This window comes from Squalius cephalus (assembly GCF_949319135.1).
Source record: "Squalius cephalus genome assembly, chromosome: 16".
Taxonomy (NCBI): domain Eukaryota; kingdom Metazoa; phylum Chordata; class Actinopteri; order Cypriniformes; family Leuciscidae; genus Squalius; species Squalius cephalus.
The window spans coordinates 12,926,299-12,948,158 of NC_137137.1; the positions used below are offsets into that span (position 1 = coordinate 12,926,299).

At 37.3% G+C, this 21,860-nt stretch overlaps 1 protein-coding gene across 2 annotated transcripts in view; it reads right to left on the reverse strand.

Annotated features, from left to right (window-relative positions):
• nol4la (nucleolar protein 4-like a) overlaps nt 1–21,860 on the reverse strand; it is a 40,882-nt gene that overhangs the window by 5,365 nt on the left and 13,657 nt on the right. Inside the window, exons 2-6 of one of the 2 annotated variants that reach the window (XM_079897761.1) lie at nt 18,038–18,190; nt 12,043–12,154; nt 10,109–10,218; nt 4,259–4,412; nt 37–338 (exon numbers count right to left, since the gene is read on the reverse strand). In XM_079897761.1, coding sequence (XP_079753887.1) covers nt 37–338; nt 4,259–4,412; nt 10,109–10,218; nt 12,043–12,154; nt 18,038–18,190 — 831 coding nt within the window. Of the gene's footprint in view, nt 1–36; nt 339–4,258; nt 4,413–10,108; nt 10,219–12,042; nt 12,155–18,037; nt 18,194–21,860 lie in introns of both variants that reach the window. The other variant, XM_079897760.1, reaches the window with a different exon arrangement.

Here is a 21,860-nt window from a genome sequence, read left to right on the forward strand (position 1 = left end):
TTTTTTTGAATTATGTGGAAAAATGTAGTCTCATACCTTGTTATTGTACTCAGTTTTGACAGGGAATTTTCTGTTAGGGTCAGATGAGTAGGATCCGAGCGTTACTCCGGGTAACAGTCTGTCACTCAGGTTGACAGGCTGCTGTCCCTCCTGTGAGGAAGAGGACGATGAAGTAGTGCTGAAGTCCAGCGGCGCTGCGGCACCATTACCGTTCACCTCACCGTATGGAACCACCCCCTCAGATGCAGGAACTCCTCCTGTCGCCATGGCAGCACCACCAGGCGGAGTCAGTGCAGGGAGACCGTTAACTGTGCTGCTATTCTCTGAAGAAGAATCATCTGAGAGAGACAGAATTAGATGTTTGAATGCGTGTTCATAAAGTCACACACAAGTGGATGCGGGGTCTAGATGCGTGTGCGTGTCAGTGTACGTCTAACGGGGGAAGGGGAGTGTGTTGTGTGAAGGTTTTTGTGTGAACAGGAAAGCAACATTGGGGTCAACTGTCAAACCAGTGGAAGGAGGCAGAGGTGAAGAGAGAGACAACAGGATGAGGGGAATGAGATGGATGTGGGGTTCTAACAGAGTGTCTTAGTGGATGGGAGGAAGTATTTGGAAAAGGGGGGAAAAAAGAAAAAGTCCACCCAGAGAACAGAATAAGAAATGCTGAAAAATAAATAAATAATAAAGTGAGATGGCCAGACATCATTCTGCTTGTAATGTACGCTGCAAAACACATTTTTATAGTCTTGTTTCCAGTAAAAAATATGTACACTACCATTCAAAAGTTTGGGTGGGTAAGACCAAAAAACAGTAACATTATTAAAATGTAAAATAACTGCTTTCTTTTTTTAATATATTTTAAAATGTATTTTTCCCCCTGAATTTTCAGCATCATTACTCCAGTCTTCAGTGTCATACGATCCTTCAGAAAACATTCTAATATGCTGATTTGGCGCTCAAGAATATTTTTTTTATTATCAATGTTGAAAACAGCAAAATTTGGTGCAAACTGTGATACATTTTTTTTTTTCAGAATAGAAAGTTGAAAAGAGCAGCATTTATTTGAAAAAGAAATATTTTGTAACATTATAAAAGTCTTTACTGACACTTTTGATCAATTTAATTAATCTTTTCTAAATAGAAGTCAGATTTTACTGACCCCAAACTTTTGAACAGTAGTGTAAACATTCCTAAAACAAGGGAACTTTTCTTAAGAAGCAAAAAATAAGAAAAAGAAATCTTATCTCTCAAAATATTTTAAGCATAAACCACCAAATTGCGTTAGTTCTATGCTTAAAACAAAGAAAATCAACATACATTCTCTGAAAACTCTTCTGAAAGGTTTTCATATTTAATGCAATTTTTCTTGTAAGTAAACTGATAGCAGAAGAAACATACAATTGTTAGTTTAAGGATTTATTTCTATATAGCCTTTTAAATGACTTGCACTCGTGTAATGTCACCATTTGAATTACTCATATTAAATAATATATTTGATTTGAACCTTAACTCAGATATTCACACAAAGTACATTTAGGTTATTTTAGGATATATTAGGATATCCAATCAGGCATAGACAGACACTGTGTGGACAATGATATTGGCCTAAATGAAAAATATAGCATGTCAGGAACTAATGACATAAACACAGAAAAGGACGGCTCCTCTCCGAAGGCTGGGTGTAATGGTAGAGTGTGGGTTAAATCATCATCCTCTTGCCCTGTGTCTCTCTAAACAGCACAATAGTCTGCCATGAGTCTAGGGAGGGATCCATTAGTGCATGGGTACATTTATATAGAGTACAGGATGGGAAAAAGACTCATTATTTCACAAAACACAAGCAGTGGATCGTAAACACATCCCATAACAACCACACCAAATTACAAAGCAGATTTGAGTAAACAAGGGCAGTACTGGTAGCCATACAAAAGTGTGTCTTGGGAGAACACACATGATAATGGCAGGGAATGAAAGCTATATAAAATTAATAAACCAATCCCAGACAGTCTGGATGTGCTTTCTCCACCTTTCTCCACCTAAACAGTGTTTTCAAGAGTCAAATTCTCACTAAATAGAGAAAATATGTAGTTGTTACCTTTAAAGACACCATGACATTGTTTGATGTGCACAGTTTGTTTTTCTGCTGACATTTCCTATTAAAACCGGAAGTTGTGGAGAGACATATCGCAGCCCACCATCCTCACCCCCTCCTTTTTTAAGACAAAGCCAATAGTTTTTATTGACATCACAGACATGAATCATAGGCTGCATCCAAATATGCATTCTTTCCTATATACTATATATATATATATATATATATATATATGTGTGTGTGTGTGTGTGTGTGTGTGTGTGTGTGTGTGTGTGTGTGTGTGTGTGTGTGTGTGTGTGTCTGAATGTCAAAAAACAGTAGGCAAAAACTACCCAGATGATGATTCTGAAGTACGTATCCAATGGACACTTTACAATCCCATGAGGTCATGGGAGAGGAGTGTGAATGGCACAACTGATGCTGTAGGTCACAAGACAATGACAACATGGCGAGTGTAGTATGTCCAGACTGCAATATTTGTTGTCACTATTTCAGGAAGAGAAACCTATACATTTGTGAGTACACAAATACACTTTTGTTCAAAAGTTTGGGGTCAGTAAAATATTATTATTTTTTATTTTTTATTAACAAGTCTCTTATCCTAATAATGCTTATTTGATAAAAAATACAGTAAATGCTTTAAAAAAAAAAAACGTACTGACCCCAAACTTTTGAACTGTAGTATAGATGACTTAAGAAGCTAATGCATATGGACAAAAAGCCACAAAACTCAAATTTTGATTTTACAGCGCCTTTAAGAACCGATTCCCACCTAAAAAAAATAACTTTGGTTGCTGTAACCTAAAGTAATCAGGTTGATTCAGTCATTTTACATCATATAATAATTTCAATTAATTTTTTTAAAAATTTTTTTAAATTGTAAATATTTAGTTTGTTTTAACATTTTTTAAAAGTGCAGATGCAAACAGCATTTTTACTTTGAATCTGAGACAGCAATAAGTCAGACATGCTAACATGCATGATCACAGCTCTGACTGCCATTCCTAAAATACTATCATCCCTCTTTAGGATAATTCCCAGAGGGGCCTCTACAGCTGTCCGTCAAGGGTAAGGTGCACTGAGCATGTGCACAGCCCTTTAGTCACTTTCTCTCTCCTTATGATGGAGTAAGTGGACACACGTCAATGTGTGTGGCCGAGCTGTTCCCTCCAGCCCCCTCGGAGCAAGATTACACAGGATTAGCCCACAAAGAAGCGACCCAAGCTGCTTCCTCCCTATCTACCACCCAGTAAGACCCTCGACTGTCCCAGCAGCCATTTTAAAAATCATCTCCACATCCCCCTCCCCCTGCCCTCATCCTCTTCTCTCCTGCCCCATTCATACGCCACCCCAGCCCCCTGCACTCAGCTGAATAAGAGACAAGACAGAGGGAGTGAGTGCTGGTGAAAAGAAGGAAGTGTGTTCAATTCAAAAAGGGGGCAGGGTCAACAACCTTGGAGCCTTGCAGTTGTTTACCCTCATCCGCAAATATGATTGGGAGCCTTTGCCAAACATTATTGTACACATTCTGTGTTACAGATAGGATATCTATTGGTTACATGAACAATAACACTGATGATAAAGATGAAATAACATTATATAGATAATAATCAGATTTAGCATAGAAAAGATTCATAAATTTGTCATAGAGTATTACATTTGTCAAAAATACTCTTTTCTGTAACTAATCTATCTATCTGTCTATCTATCTGTCTGTCTATCTATCTATCTATCTATCTATCTATCTATCTATCTATCTATTTATCTATCTATCTATCTATCTATCTGTCTGTCTATCTATCTATCTATTGCAGATTCCCAGAAAATTGAGACTGACACACATTACAGAACTTGACACCGAAGATTTTCACATACAAACCAAAATGAAAAAAATAAGGCTGGCTCTGCATACCCCAGACATCCATTAAACTGGGATCTGTCCAGAGAGTGATGGAAGAGAGCAAGAGAGGCTGGAGTGCTGGGAAAAGGTCTATAATGGGCCTTCAGGCACCTCTTCAACATCAGCTTTATAAGACACTTATCAGACTCTAACCAACACAGAGTCTTCTCTGATAAACGCTGACAAAAATTGGTAAAAGGTGGCTGTTATTTCAATGAAATGCACAGCTACATAAACACAGTGTGAGTGAGTAAGAGACATCGTACCTTCTTCCTCCTTAATGCTGGGCTGTGGGGGTGTAGGCATCCTCTCTGTGTACGGGGTGGTGGGGCTGCTAGGCTCTGCGGCTGGAGCACGCTCAGTAGAGACCCACGCGGGCTCAGCCATGTCCAAATCCTCACTGCTTACCGAACTCTCATCCTGTATGTGTGTGAGAGAGAAAGAGAGGGGGGAGGAGGAGGAAGTCAGAGAGCTCAGGATATTCTGTGCACAAAATGAAGCTCACCCATCCCACTATCGCCTAGACATCACTAGATTCTCCCATATCTCCTCCACAGCATCTCGATACAGACAAAGTCCTCATACCTGTGTCAAAATGAGCATTCTAAATTTCCTACATTTCTTGTTTGGTTCAACCATGCTGCTATATGTAAGACCGTCACGCAACATCTCACTTTACAAACTCTTTCTTCAGTCCATTATCTTCCCAGTGTATCCTTTATTGAGGAAACTCCACATTTTGGAATGTGGGATGGAGAGGGACAGAAGGAGGACACTCTTAAATAATGAGTGAATACGAGGGGAGCTATTTTTAACCCTGTTGGAGCCAAAACCCAAAAGATGCACACACAGGATGAGAAGAACACGAGATATGTATTGTTTTCTTCAGGAAACATGTTCTGGGTGGGAATTTGCAGAACAACATTTAGTACACACAGTTCATTGCATGCACATATTTTAGTTTTTTGGAGTTTGGAGCTGTGAAAAATCCACATAAAGTGTGTATGCTTTCGCAGAAGTGTTACATTTCCAGTGTTGTTATTGTTAACTAAAGTTTGGTATTTGAAACAAAGCTAAAATAAAATAAAAAAAACACATTTTTTTAGATGAAAAACTTAAAAAAATTACCTAAACTAACTTAAATAAGTTGAAGAAATATTAATTACAGTAAAGCTATATAGAAATATATAAAAAAAACTACTAAAAGATACAAAATACAATATTTAAAAAAATGAAATGAAATGAAAACTGAAAATATAAAAATAAAAGCCAAAATAACACTCAATTTCAAAGTCTTTTAAAATTTAGTCTGTTGCATAACGGTCCATTGTCCAGATTTTCTTGACAAAAATAACATTTTTGTTAACAATAATATGCAAAATGACAAAAATGTGTCATACTGTAACAGACCAAACTTTGTATTCCAACATAATTTTACCAGTGTTCAGCATCTTACAGCTCAATTTTTTTTTCTAATGTTTTTTCTTTAAAAAAATATTGTTAGCGCATTGCTGATATCTCTTTTAGCATATTTTTGCCATCAGTGTGTTCTAATTAAAATGTTAAATTATCATCAAAGACCAAACGACTTAACATTTATTCAGCCTAAACGTGTTTTTAAATATGATCTGCATTATCTATGCACGCTGACATAGTGTATGTGAGCCAGAATAAGTGCTGGTCCATGTTTAGCAGGCTGAAGGCATAGCGAATCACGTCGTGACCCTTGTCTTCACCTACGCTATGGGCGTGAACGCACCTCTCTACCTCTGTTGTCATGACGATGAAGCTGTGAGAAAGTTCACTGTGACTTACAGCAGGTTCTAGAGCTTCTGAAGTTAGCATCAACGCTTTCTTCATAGCCTCCCCTCAAAACCCCTCCCCAAATGCTCCAGGAAAACCCATAATACACCCTGTGCCACCAATCTGCTCAGAACAAACCTTCACAATGCCATTGCTAATCTTGTAGCCGCTGAGTTAAAGACTAGCAACCACCCCCACTCATGTGTGACACTTCCTCATTTTCACAAACAAACCCCTCATTTCACAAGCCAACCATCCCCCATCTGCATTAACATACACCTGAATGCAGAATTTAATTCATCTCACCCTCAAGCCCCTGGCCATCAAAGTACTCCATTCTCAACAGGCCACTCATTCCAATTTTATTAATTAAAACACTTTAACTTGCCCTGAAAATTAAAAGTAAATTCTACTTACTAATAAGCACAATTTATTTAGCATCACATTACCAAGAGTCTTTCTCTTACAACAACAACAACACACACACACACACACACACACACACACACACACACACACACACACACACACACACACACACACACACACAAACAAATCCAGCCTCTACACTACACTATGAGTCCCTGATTCTGTGTTTATTGTTACCATGGTACTCTGAAGAGTAGAGCAGGCTGAAAGAATGTAATCATCAGTGGTGCTCAAGAGAAGGTGAGAAATGCAGGTGTGTAGATAAAGATGTGTGTGTGTGTGTGTGAGTGTGTGTGTGTGTGTGTGTGTGTGTGTGTGTGTGTGTGTGTGTGTGTGTGTGTGAGAGAGACAGAGAGAAGAAAAAGTCACTGTGAATTGCCTCTCAATGTGCCTCTCAAACGCACAGGTTCACTTCCCTTTTCAGCACTGCACTGCTAACAGGAAGGAATTCAGGGACAAACATCCTGGGACCCCACAGATCAGCTAATGGTCACAAACTAACTGATGTAACAACAGATTTATCAAGCATTGGATTAGTTTGAGCTTGAGACCCCTGTTGTTCTGAAACGTACAGTATTGTGACAGAAAGCCTGAACATGGCGTTATGCCGGTCATCATCATGATCCCAACATTTATTATCTAAAGTACAGACTGAAACCATGACAGGTGTTTATTTGTAAAAGTGATTTCACACTGTCCTGTACAGCTGTGAACCAATATGTATGCATGTGGTAACACACACACACACACACACAGAGACACACACATGTTGTAAACATTTGTCCATGTGATTCATAGAGTTAAGCCTTGTGAAAAATTGGGTTCCCTCTGAGGTTTGTTTAGAGGACTGATGTGTGCGGTGCTGACTCCATTAGGTACCAAGTGGAGCATCAGTAACACAAGCAATGAGAAAGAGAGAAGAAAAAGACAGGAGCAAGAAAAGATCAATGTAGTCACAGGAATTAAAGGAATAGTTCACTTTAAAATGAAAGTTCTGTCATCATATACTCACCCTCATGTTGTTTCAAACCTGTATGAATTTCTTTCTTCTGCTGAACAGAAAGGAAGATATTTAGAAGAATGTCAGTAACCAGACAGTTTCTGGGTCCCATTGACTTCCATAGTAGGAAAAAAATATACTATGGAAGTCAATGGGACCCAGAAACTGTCTGGTTACTGACATTCTTCTAAATATCTTCCTTTCTGTTCAGCAGAAGAAAGAAATTCATACAGGTTTGAAACAACATGAGGGTGAGTATATGATGACATCATTTTCATTTTAAAGTGAACTATTCCTTTAAAGGGGCATGTAAAACAATAAAGAGGGAGATGAGAGGATGAAGAAGAAAATAAACTAAGTAAAAAGATGTGATTTAGTCAAGTGAGCCATAAATTAATATTAAACAAACAGAAATTTTGTGCACTTTTAAATCAGAATTTCTGTATGTAAAAAAAAAAAACCTCTTCAAACGCTTGAGGCCAAAAAAAGATTTGTTTTTGTAAAAAAAAAAACCATTCTATTGATTAAAAGTGACAGTAAAGTCTTTTGCAAATTATATTTCAAATAAATGCTGTTCTTTCAAACTTTTTATTTATCAAGGTTTCAACTGTTTTTAACATTGATAAGAATGACAAATGTTTCTTGAGCACCAAATCAGCACATTAGAATGATTACATGAAACAACATGTGACACTGCAGTAATGATGCTGAAAATTCAGCTTTGCCATCACAGGAATAAACTACTTTGTAAAACATATTAAAATAAAAAATAAAAAACAGTTATTTTAAATAACTCACAATATTACTATTTTTTACTGTATACCATAAGAGACTTCTTCCAAAAACATCCTATAGACCCCAAACTATTGAATGGTAATGTCACAAATAATAATAAACGATTATTCTCCTTGGGGATATCTAGTTTACTTGTAAACCTCTGAGTATATTTTAAAGATTTGATGGCACTAACCTTGCAAGCATTGACTAATCCAGTGATTATTTTACCCTCAACAGCGTTCATTGTATCAGCCTGGTACATTTGTTTCCTGGCGGACTAACAAAACAAAACAAAAAAATCCTGCGTGCCCCCACTCCAGAAGTTGCGTAAATCCAGCCAATTAAAATTGAGCGTGCCAGATGGAGAAAGTGCAATATGCATCTGAAATCACTGAACAACAGACGGCCTGTTGGTGTGCTGTCTGAAGGTAAGACCACTCTAAACATAACCTACCCTTACAATCTGAGAAAAATTATTTGTTGATAAGAACATTGTGTGAACCCCTACCCTAGCCCTATCCTATATTTAGCCCCAAAATCTGAATGGTTGATAGGAATGTTGATCCCAGAACACATACTATAGTTAGGTGAATTACATTAAGCAAAAGGGCAATAAAACATACAACTCCAAACAATATTCAACCTAAGCAATCTGATTGGTTGCCACCTGACGTGCAGACGAATAATAGTACTTATTTTTACATTTTAGATCTTATTGTGTCTTATTTTGAACATGAAGAACACGTAACTTAAACAAATACAACAATTCTATTCTCATAATAGGTCTAACAATTTTAGTTTTTATAAAAGGGTAGTTTTCTAAAGTCACATAGCCTATTGCCCAGAAAAATTTGTGACCAAAAAATCATCCAACTCCATGCAACTTATTTTCACTTCTTAAAGAGTGGTACAACAGCGCCCCCTGCCCGCAGGCTTGAAGGGTACCTCCACTTAAAAATTATTGTTGGTTTAACTTAAAAAAGTAAGTAACATGGTTGCCTTCAAATTTTAAGTTCATTGAAATTATTATTTTTTGTTAATATAATGAAAGAGATTGGTTTAATCAACAGAAAGTCAAAATATTATGTTATCTGAACCACAAATTATTGTTAAGTTGATTTGACATAAGAAAATATGTTGTGATAACAAATAATGAAAAGTGTACTAGTATCTACCTATATTCCTATTAGTATAGGAGTGTTTACTGCAGTTATCCAGAAATGGATTGTGACTTGTTTCATCAAGAAATTGATAAAAACTGGTTATTTAAACAGCAATATATTACATTAAAATATTCAATAAAAAAAGAGAAGAAAACAAAACAAAAGTAAAATAAAATAAAATAATAAAATAAAATAAAATATTAACCTAAGAAATAAATAACGATCCAGATCTGCTATAAAGGTTTCCAGTTTCTCCACCTCGGTGGATGTTTCTAACCTAAGCTGTGGCAAGGGCAATGCAGCATGTCACAGGTACACAACGGCCTTTAGACTTTCCTCTGGATGTTTCACGCTTTGCATGCAATCTTAGAAAACTACAAGGCCATTAAGTGAGCTGTAAATGCATCTTGAGCTTTCTTATATTCAACAGTGAGAATATTCTCTAAATATGTGCTTTTTAGTTTCAGCTATACAATTACATTCATGTACTGTTTTAGTTCAGTGCTATAAGGAACTGTCTTTCACAAGGATGGGGGTTGTGTGTTTATCATCACCCCATTTATATAGCACAGTGACCCACAGACACATCCAGCTCTTGCTATTCCAGGCATCCACATATACTGTTGCTGAGGCAACCATGTCTATAAGAGTTAACCTTGACAACCACACATTGCACCATAAGGACTTGTCACAGTTCCTTAGAGCTGAGTGACTTTTACATTAAATTCTTTGTCTAGATACTAAGGAATATTTCGCATCATGATACCATATATTGTCTCTAAAACTCAGGAGCAGTCAGCAAACACACAAACCAGTAACGTCAATACTGAATTATTTTAAACTTAATAATTTTTTTTTTTTTTTCAACTGACAACTTTGATGTATTGTAAAACAAAGCTTTTTTTCTCTCTTCAGTGCTCTTGTATCTCTCGCGCTCTACCTACCTGCTCATTGGTGTTCATGCACTGTAGTTTCATCTGTTTTAGATAGGTGGCAGTGAGAGGCATGTTGTAGTCGATGAGGTCTGGGACCAGAGAAGTGGGCCGGTCATTCTCTGTGGGTGACAACCAACAAAAGAAATTACATTTCAATTTTTACTTTCACATTTTTTTTTTTTTTTTAACTGTTCAAAAGTTTGTGGTCAAATTTTTTCATATTTTTAATAGCAGTCGCTTATGCTCACCAAGGCAACATTTATTAAAAACAGCAATACTGTGAAAATTACTACAATTAAATGTAATTTATTCCCGTGATTGTAAAGCTGAAATTTCAGCAGCCATTACTCAATCTTGTTCAAGTGCTCAAAAAGTATTTCTTATTATTATCAATAGTTGAAAACAGATTTGCTGTTTAATATTTTTGTGGAAACTGTGATACATTTTTTCACGGTTCTTTACAAAATAACAGCATTTATTTGAAGTAGAAATCTATTGTAATATTATGAATCTTTTTAGTGACATTTTTATCTATTTAATGCATCCTAGCTGAATAGAAGTATCAGTTTCTTTTTTCTTTCTTTTATTAAATCTTGCTGACCCCAAACTTGAACGGTAGTGTGTATACATAAGTATTAGTGTGTATAATGTATTAAGTGTATACATAATTTTCTTCAAAAAGCTTATTAGTAAAAAAAAGGTGTAGCTAATTCGTAAGACTTTAAAACATGTCCTACTTGTAATTATTAATTTGTAAGTCAATATTGTTTCACTCAATCTCATTCTCAATAGTGTGCATGACTCAGTTCAGTCCCCTAGAAGGCGCTCTTGAGACAGTGCTCCAACAGAGCCTGCTGAAACCCCCTCGGGTCTTTGTTAAAATCAAACACAATAAACACAGACAGGCTTTTGTTTGGACACAGATCTTCTGACCCTATACAGAGTTCCCAGTCGCAATATAGTGTGAAAAGTTCAATAGCAATTTTTATTCTATAACCTGCTTTGGAGAGCAGGGATGACTCTTCCCTTCAGAACCCCAGCAGGCAGAAGCTGGTCAGCTAATTCACTATTCAAAGTTTGTTTAACATTCGTTCTCCACAAATGCACAAATTTGGTTGTGCATTTGAAAATCTTTTTTTTTGTGTGAATATGAATTAGGTTATGAGTTTGAGCATTGCACTTTGCAAATATAAACTTTTTTTTTTTTGCAAATGTTAATTAGCTTACACATTGGTGAATCATTTTACTGAAAAATTTGAAACTATTTTAGCTCCATAGAAATCAAGCTTATCTGTGGCAGCGTGAATTAGTCACATCAGTCTGTGACTAATGGCAGACCAACATCACGTCTATGCAGATAGATACAGCACATAGAGTACAATATCTCAGAGCTGTGGGAAAATGACACTTTCTGATCCGTGTGCTGGGAAAGGTATTTATTGCTGACACTTTATGACAATAATGAAGTTGTGATTGAAACAGCTCTACTGTCTCTGAATTAAATAATGATGCAAATATCCAGAGAGAAAGCATATTTGAAGGTCATCACATGAGTGTCTGCTATGTCATGTCTTGAAGGTTTGCGTGCATATTTCCTTTAGCGTTATTTTTCATTCTTATTTGCTAATCAGTAATCTAATTTGTTTACTGTGGGAAGCGTGTGGGTCGGATTATCCATGCATTAATTACAAGGGGCCCGTAAAAGCACAGAATTTTAGTCTAGCCTCTGTGGCTCATCAACAGTGTGACTTTAATGAACATTTTGGAATCCTAATCTTTCCTAATTACCGCTAAAGGGTGATGCACTCCCAAAACTTTAATTAATGATAAAATGAACAAAAACTTCCAATTTACTCAGCGGCACATATTCATAAATATGTGTACGGTGCAAAATCATTAAACATGGCAAATCTAGACATGAAAGTGCAAGAATGGTGCCTGACCTTTGAACTCTGCCGTGCTGGGGTTGATGTGCATCCTTTTCTGGCATTCTCCACAACTCATCAAGAAACGAGTCACCGCCTCACGTGGAAGAAATGCGTAGGTCTCTGCAATCTGACAACCAAAGGAGAGAATCAAAAGGAGTCAGCAAATATTTTAGAGATTAAACAGAGAAGCAGAAACAAGGGAGCGTATCAACAAAAATTGTTTACTGTATACCAAAACCCACTGAGGATAAAGGGTCTGCATGCAACATGAAGGCTGTTCACTTAGTTGGGTTCAGAAGTAGGGTGTAGGGAGCAAGGAACCACAGTAGGTTCTGGAACAGAGCTATTCATTTTCATCCTAATGACAACATAACTGCAACACAAAAGGTATTTGCTATATAAACTCATTTTTAACAATGTCTACTTAGCAATGCCTCCCTTTTCTTCTTTCCCCTTCTCTAAATTTTCTAATCTTTTCTGGTCTCTCTCTCATCCCTGCGCCCTCTCCCTCCTCTCTCTATTGCTCTTGCTTTCGTCTCCTGGAGGCTTTCTGTGTGCGACCTTCACACAGAGAGGGTGATCGAGCAGTAGCAATGGCAGGCCCTCCACCCTCCCCCCTTAGGTGGCACAGAGGGAAAAGGCCAACCAGGGAAAACCGCACCTCCCAGAATGCCATGCTCCCAGACTGCCCCCTCCTCCCAGACTGGCAGGGCTGGTCTCTGTGCGCTGCTTGTGCTATGAGACCTGACAGCAGGGCTCTCCAGGGCACTGGCTGAGAAGAGGAGGTGAACGTTGCCCCAAGGACATTGTGCAGCCCCTGCCACCCCCGCACACACACATGCAAACAGCTTTTTGCATCTTTAGTATTGGGGGTGCTCCCTTAGCCTTTGTGTTCGAAATAATGAACCAGTCATCTTCAAAGGAATAAGCTGAGGTCCATTTTTAATGCACAAAAACATTCATTTCATTTTATAATAAAAGACAAAAAAGAAAGAATGCATAGAATATCAGGGAGTGGTGTGGGTGCCCCTTCAGTGGCCTCAATCTCAAAACAGCATCATTGCAGTCCCATCAGGCCACCACTAGAGGGCAGTATGCAGATAGCAGCAGTATTTGAAAGGGCAGTGGGACAGGATGAGAAGGGTGATCTGGAATAATACATGTCCCAAAGCTTGCCCACTCTACTGCTACACACTCAAAAGTATGTACTTTTTCCCCCACAAAAATAGTACATACTTTAAGGGCATAGTATAAGTACGCGAATTGGGACGCAGCATAATAATCACTTTTTAGTCACAGACTCACAGTAGTTATGACTGAAGTTGATTTATATACATATGTGCAAATGAATAAGAGGTGAAAAAGTGAGCACACATACCTACATCGTATTAAATAATACTATAAATAGTAATGATAAAAATTTGTATTACGATTATACTGTATATGCAGTTATTATTATTATTCACCCCTCCCAAATTGTTATAATAAATATAATAAATAACATAATTTTAGATTAGGTTGTTAATTACAATCAAAATAATTATTAATTACCATAGCATATTATTTTCCAATAATAATAATAATAATAATTATTATTATTATTATTATTATTATTAATACTACTACTACCACTACTACCTCTATTACAATTGGAAAATATTATTATTATTTTTATTACTGGAAAAACATTATTACCATTAGTCACCACTCCAATAATAATAATAAATATAATCTAAATAATTGATCATTAATATAATATATTATTTTTCAATAATAAATTGATTATTATATGAATCACCCCAAAACGATTGTATTAGATTAGATGGTATTGTGATATTGATATACAATACAAATAAATAATATAATATATTCATCTGCAATAACTATTTCTGTCACTCTGTTACTGGTATGGACTTCATAGCAGACCTGGCACATATCACTGTCTGTGTCATTATGACAAAAGTATGGACTCTGATCAGGACCTGAAAGGCTCAGGCGGCATTTGGGACAGGGCCACGGATGTAAAAATGTAGGCTTCTGGACACCACCAATCAGAGTCAGTAGCAGCTAATTATACAGCCAATGAAAGTCAGTTCAACCAGAGCAAATCAAGCCAATCACAGCTGATTTCTGAAGGTAATAGCCAATCGGTGAGACCTTAGAGTGTTTTGATCTTTGCTCGTCTGATAGTCCAGCAGTTTAAGAGTGGTTCAATGTGTGCCAAATGTCAAAAACATGGCTATCAGGCAGTTAATTACTTTAATTAGGTGATTAGCACAAAGCTCAGTGGGGGCTGGAACCCAACACCTGCTTTCACACACCAAGGAATCACAGCACAAGAGAGCATAATCAAGCATACTAGGTGCACACTTACACATCCCCTATCTACCTCTATAAGAATATGTGTTAAAGGAACGTTCACACCAAGAACGATAACTATAAAGATAACTATATTAGTGTCCACACTAGCGGATGATATCATAATGTTTATTCTAAGCGCGTGCTTGTCTGCCGTTTTAAATGCTCGAGCTCTTAACAGCAGGATAAATTATGATTGGCTGTCAATGTTTTTATCATTCATCAGCTGAACAAAATGTAAAATGTGAATAAAAAAAAATAAAAAAAATGTGTCCAACGATATTCTTTGTTCCTAATCATTTTAGCTGTGGTGTGGACCGCTTTAATATTGAGAACGAATTTTTGGAACTATACTTTTATCATTATCTTTATAGTTATCGTTTGTGTGAACGGGCCTTAAGTCTAGTTCCTGTATTCTGCTTTAATTGGATCAGATGCTGCATTATGTGTACTTCGTGTCATTCTCCCTCCCATATTATCAAATAATAAGCAACATAATAACTCAATAGCATTGCTGAGTGTTTGTGATAAGAAACATAATAGTCTGCTTATAATTACACTACATAGAGAAATTATGCTGCGTAAGAGTAAAGGTATATATTAAATCCCTATCACAGACAGTATTTGGCTCATATTCAGTCACTAACTCATTCATGTGTATTCCTCCTACTTCATTCACCAGTGTCTCAGATAGAGGTGAGTCACAAGCCCATACACAGACACACACTCACACCTTATTTTCTCCACTAAATATCATACAGAAACTGTCTGACACTCTTAAAGTCGACAAGAAATCAAAATTGACCCTATTTACTTTGTTAGCGCATATTGCTAGTATTGTGGTGAACAAGTAATCTGTGCAAGTTAATACACAGATAAAAATTGTTTGCTGAGGTAATCTTTAATCAAAATCTGAAAAGTTACTTCCGTTCTGGAATGGCGTTCCTTTTCTGATGATGTCAGTTTGACGGCTTGGGTTGAAAACGCTTAACCACTCCCCTCAAACCGTTAGTCTGCTATGAGCAGAGATGGAGAGGAGGAGCGCTCAAGTAAAACCCTGCCCTCTGTTCAATATTCCGTTTCACTTGGAAATACGTCACAACACTGGAGAAAAGTCGTTTGCATCTTCCGGTTCACAGGGACTTTATTAAAGTCCCTATGATATCAAAATGAAGTTTTTTGTCTTTTAGCATGAATGTTTGTCTTCCTGTTTTCTATAAGCTAGTGTGCTCCAAAACAAAGACAAAATTTGCACTTAGAAGATGTAAGCAAACTTACAGTCTCTCACTTCCGCCAATATGGATCAATGATTTTGATGACATCACTCTGCACTTCAGCTTCTCATCAGATTTTCTGTCCAATCAAATATTCTCTAGAATTTAAAGCGTCCCGCCCCCTACATTATAAATAGACACTGAAGCTACATCTAAAATCGGTCACTTTTCAAACATTTACTATTTTCTACATGGTGAATGGCAGATATATAGGGGATATGGAACGATTCAGACAGTGTAAATATGCTTTCCATTGGGGAGAATGAAGTCTGAATTCATGTTAGTGTCAAGTGAACGCCGCAGCGCACACACAGTCTGCTCCGGTCCAGAGACACGATAGCACAGAGCGGATCATATGCGAAAAATATCGGACCAATTTGAATTCTGCACAGAATGCTACATTTTAAAACGATATGGGGGAGATTAGAAGGAGAAACAGTTAGAGATTAGGAGGAAACTTTAAGTTTTTGAGACCTCTCCGACAGTTAGAGAAAGAGTATATGGCAGAAAATAGGGAGATACACTGGAGACAATTGCAGTGCTGCTGATAAGCAGGTTGACTCATACCTACAGTTTGGGCAACTTAAAATATAGCTGGATATCAATCCAAAATTATATCGTCTGTCTGTAGCTATAACAAAGCTCTAGTCAATCAATCAATCAAATTTATTTCAGGAATACATGGCCTCTTGGCCCATAGTTCCACAAAGTCACAATAGCATGACAGACGCTCTAGCTCTAGTCCTATTATAAGGAAGAAAACAAGAACAAATGAGAACTCTTTAATATAAAATAAAAATTTTGTCCTAGACAATTTGATGTATGTTTAAAAAGAGACCAAATTAAGAAGTATCATGCTTCTCAGATTATTCTCCTGAAAAAGGAGAATCTCACATGTATCTCAGAGTTTCAGAAAAGATCTCAAGAAAATGACACAAACTGTGCACTGATTTCCCAGATATTTCAAAATAAACAAGATTTTAATATTTCCCAAAATAAAATTATATGAGCTGTCAATTAATTTTACAGCTCTACACTCTGTGTCAGTTGTCTCATTTTGTGTTTATTTATCCTAAGCAGTTTTTAGGAGAAACATTGTTTTACTTGGTTAAATTTACTAGGGCTGCACAATTTGGGGAAAGAATCTAATTGCAATTTTTCTGATAAAAAAATATTATTGGGATTTAAAATGTGATTTAATTTTTTTTTTAAAGTTTCCTATGCTTGTTTTTAGGGCTGCACAATTTGGCCAAAACGTTGTTATTACTGTATAAATCAATATGACTGGAATAATAACAAAAAAAATCCCTTTTCTAAATAATTTTTTTCTTCAATATTTCAATATTTGTACAAATTAAAAATTTAAGAAATATAAGATAGTTTAAAAATATATATAATAATTATTATTTTATTTGACAGTATAACTGTAAAAAGACTAATTCTAATATTTAAGACTGTCCTAATTTCTTAATTTTCAAATGTTAAACAATCAAGGATTTAGTTTGGTAAAAAACTCAAGGACCCCTTAAAGCTTTTCTTTTGTTAACAAAAGCAGGTTTATGTGCTCTTCTCATACATTTTGGGAAGGTGGTTGATTCATGTTCAAGACATGCAGAGATGAGTTTGTGTGAAGCAGCATTCCACTTTGAGACATTGAAAACACTGTATGATGAGCTGCTCGCATGTAAAAGAAGCGCCTCGTTTCACTCTGAAACATGCAGCGCATATATTTACTTAAATCTCAGCCATTGCGGTTTTAATCAGATTAATCGTGCAGCCCTACTGAGAACTACAGAAGTCCTGAGTCACGAAAGGGCAAACTCTGAGCAATACAATTTTCCTCTGGGCTTGGCGAGCAAGGCAGCTTTATATAAGTCCCATGATGCAATACTTGTCACTTGGGTCTTGTCATGTTTGACAGCTTGAGAGGTAGTGATGTTGACTTATATCGGTGGGTCAGACGGGTTCAGGTTTGAAAAGATTTTAGATTGGGTTGGATTGTTTTTCACAAACGTGGGTGGGTGCGAGTCAGAGAAATCTGGCCAGTACATCACTAGTATGCATTGCTGTTATGGCATTAAAAAAAAAAACATAAAAGTAAATTAAAAAAACATAGTGTTCCATTTGAAGTTCAGACTCCTTGCTGATTTATAGTCTATAATAGCTCAACAATGCGACAGGTGTTTCAAAATGTCTGCTGTTGCCCCAGCAACAGCCTCTACTCATTATAGTCATTCAGATGTTCTATTTTAGAGTGAGGACAGTTTTGCACATTGCTGCACATGAAGCCTATGTTTCATGTACTTTTTTATAGCAAGAGAAAGGGTTTCGCTTATGTGTGTCGACTATATTTTATGCGCTGAATGATTGTGTCTCACCGCCTTATAGGTCTTTTTCTGGCCGGCGTGTTTGGGTGCTCTACCAGGATCCGCCCCCATCTCAACGTGCATGGCATAGATGATATCAAAAAAATCCTCCACTACAGCAACCCGCTTCAAGGAACTGTCCTGGGTCGCCCCTCCATCTGAACACTGCTGAAAGACAGAGAGAAAAGGTGATTATAAAAAAACAGAAGAAAGGTCAACATTCAAAACCTATATGTTCAGACTGCAGGCAAATGTGGCCCAAATCAGATTTTTTTTTTGCTCATATGTGACTCAGATCTGTTTTTTTTTTTAAATAAAAGTGTGAACAGCACAAACTAAATGGAATTGGATCTGTTCGATTCTGATTTGGGCCACTTCCACATGTGGTCCAAAATCATAAACAGGTCAGATGTTTTGCAATGCAACCTTAGTCTGAACAGTCATATTGGAATTCATGCAACTTTTACATCACTCTAGATCGACATTTGTCGTAAGATTGGCTGCACATGAATTTCCTGGTTTCCGTGGCACATCACCTTATAAATGAACGTGTAAAGGCAGACTTCAGTTGCTGCATGGCGTCTTTGTTATCAATCTTTTAAGCATGTGGGTCAGTTCAATTACATTCTCATTCGAATCTGATATTGACCACATTTAAAAAATAATGTGAAGAGCACAAACAAAAAAATGGATCTGAGCAATAAATCAGAATTTAGCACTAAGGCCTGGAGTATGACTGTAGCCTATATGGTACCTCATATTTCACTGGGCTTTTCACAATTACTGCATGGTATTACTGGGTATTATTCAGGTTTCAAAATTTCCAGTTGCATTTGCTCAACATTTTCATGTTTCTCTCAAACACCGCCACTACAGAGCATGTGAAGGCCTCTGACGGCAGCAATGACACAGCAACCAGATGAACTTTGCATGCACCAGTCCACAGACTGGCATCTTTATGGGCGCAAATCTTTACTGCTCAAACATTATTTGAGTTTCTGAGTTGCATTCCAAACATTTATGCTGACTTCAGTCAACTAAACAGCTCCTGGATGAGTGCTGTGCTATGGGGCTTTATGAGTATTGCCCTGGGCCCTGGCGACTATGTACGGCTAAGACAGTCTCTTTTATGTAGTGTATTATTCAGACATTCATTGATCTGAATCTAATATTAAGTCCTTCACAGCTCAATAGGTTTCTTACTGAATATCTCCACTGTTAGATTTATGTGTGAGAGAAATACAGTGTGGTTTTTGAACACTTTTCTGCAGCATTTTGAAAATAACTGCTTTCTTGACCACAGATACACACACACACAACCAGCCCCACCTCAAACCACCGCCACCTTCAACCCTGCTTTCCATAAAGCTGACCCTGTCGCTATGGCAACTGGCAGCGCTCTCGGGCAGGTGTGCAGGGCAGCGGGTCATGTGACACCTGCAGGAATTCTGATCACTAAGACAACCTTCTTATTCTCCCAGTCCCACTCGGGCCCAACCGTCACCAGTTCATTATTGCTTTCACACCTTTTTCTCTCATTACTTCTTTCTCAGCTTTACTTCAGAATGGCATGTCTTTTTTTCAAAGTACTTATTTATAGGTGAAATGTATAATTGTTGTGCCAGTAGTATTAAACTGGATTTTATATTGTTTATTTATTTTAACAGAGAAAACTACGTTCTCAAAGCATAACTCTTTTGTCACTAATATCACAAACATCTCTTCTAGACTTCAATATTGCTTTCATTTTTATGTTTCCAGACTCTATACCTGGCATAAACAAAGCTTGTATTGCCTGTTTCAATCAGCAGGTGTTGTGTAAAAAAGGAAGTAGCAGTCATTATCCTTCCTCTTCATATAATTTTTTTAACTGCACATTTCTACTTTGATTCCCAGAGGGGCTAACGTTTTTCTTTCCTCTTTTCTCCATTTGTTTTCCTTTCTCCATCACATTTTCCCCAAGACATCTGTCTTTTTCTCCCTCTCTCTTTCCCTTTTTTCTCCTGTCCCGCTCCATCTTTCCTCTCTCCCTCTTTCTCTCGCTCCCCCTTTCCCAAGTGCCAGGTAATGAAGGTTGCCATGGCAACTAAAACCAGCGCACATAGCGGGCTCGCTTTAATCCGGCCCTCTCCAGCCATCCGGCTTGTGCATGCGTTCCCTCCTCTCGTCATAATTATAAGTCTTATTATGCCACGATCAGTCAAACATGCACCACCCAGGTTTTCATGATCTCGGTCATGAGGTGATTATGCCACACCTATGCAGAAACCCTCCTGCTCTCTGTCAACCAGAGAATATTCTATATATGGTCCCTCTAGGACACAGGACACAGACTCTAGGACCAGATGCAGTCTCCTCCAATACCTTAGAGAAGAATGCCTCGGTTATAGCCATGGGGGGAGGACTGAGTGTGTTTGTCTGTATACAAACATCTCCATCTTAGCTCGATTGCTCCATTCCGGTTGCTTTCACACTTGCACTTTCAGACACAAACATTTCCTCTGTCCCCCACCATTTCCTCAATCTGAGGGCACATCACAGTCTGTGGGTGACTAAAGTAGGCCAGCAGGATCAGGGAGATCTGCTCAGCTCTACCGAAGGCCTAACTTAGTCCAAACCTGACACACAGTGACACCATACTGCACCCATATAGATCCAAATATGAGCCAGTTCAGTGTACAGTGCATAGAATCACTGTGTGTGCAATAATAACAACATATCGCAATTAAATCAGCAGGACATCACAAAATAAATCTCAATGCGAAACAGGGGATCTGATATCACCCCAAAGTGTTTTTTTTTTGTTTTTTTTGCAATAGTGACTGACAACAGTTCATTATTCTATTTAATACACAGCTAGGCTAAATAAACGAAGAAACAGATATGAAATATTGTATTCCATTGACTGTACTCAGCACAATAACCGTAAAGTTGAATCTAATGTAATTTAAGTAGAAATTTTAGAAAATAGAAAATAAACTGCAAAATGAAATGACAGACAATTATTTACTATAGTAAATATTTTATAAATATTTTAAACATATATGTTTAGGAACAGGAACAGTTTCTCCAAAAAAAAGTTTATTTACCCTCATGTAATCTCCAATTCCATATAGAAATGGTCACCTGTTTATTGCCTTGCTCTACCTAGAGTATTTTATCCTATCTTCTTGTGTTTTTTTTTTTTTTTTTTTTTTTGCACTTGGCCTGGAGTGCAAAGTGTTGAAAGATGCACAGAGAGCATACCACGCTACCACGTTTTTACTGAAAAATTGCTGTACTGTAAAAAACTGCACTGTAAGTCATACAGCACAACATGAAGGTGAGTAAATGATGACACAACTTAGGCGATCAGTTGACTGCAACAATGGTGAAGTACGAAGTTCAGCGGTCAAAAATATTTACTGCAGAATGCAACGATTGACCAATCAGAATCAAGTATTCCAGAGCACTTAAAAATAGAAAGAAAGAAAAAATATTCCAGAGCGCTTGGTTGTAAACATTTCTAATTTGAAAGTGGCGGACTGTTACTAATTTGATAAACAGTAACCAATTGTGACTGCAGATAGTATGACTCACACAGTGAATGTTTTATTAACCCTGATGAGGTGAACACACTCTTCATTCACTCTTCCTCAAAGCACAAAAGCGCAGTGTTTAGATTCTCAGGTTGAGCTGACTGTTTGTTCCCAACGTGGAGCAACAGCGTGTGTGTTTAATCATTAAACCACTGTAGAGCTGAACTGGTGTGTGTGAGATGCTGCTTTCTGGGCCTGAAAGTGCACGGTTGCATCATCCTCTCATCATTTTAAAGAAGCGCTGTGAATTGTCAGCA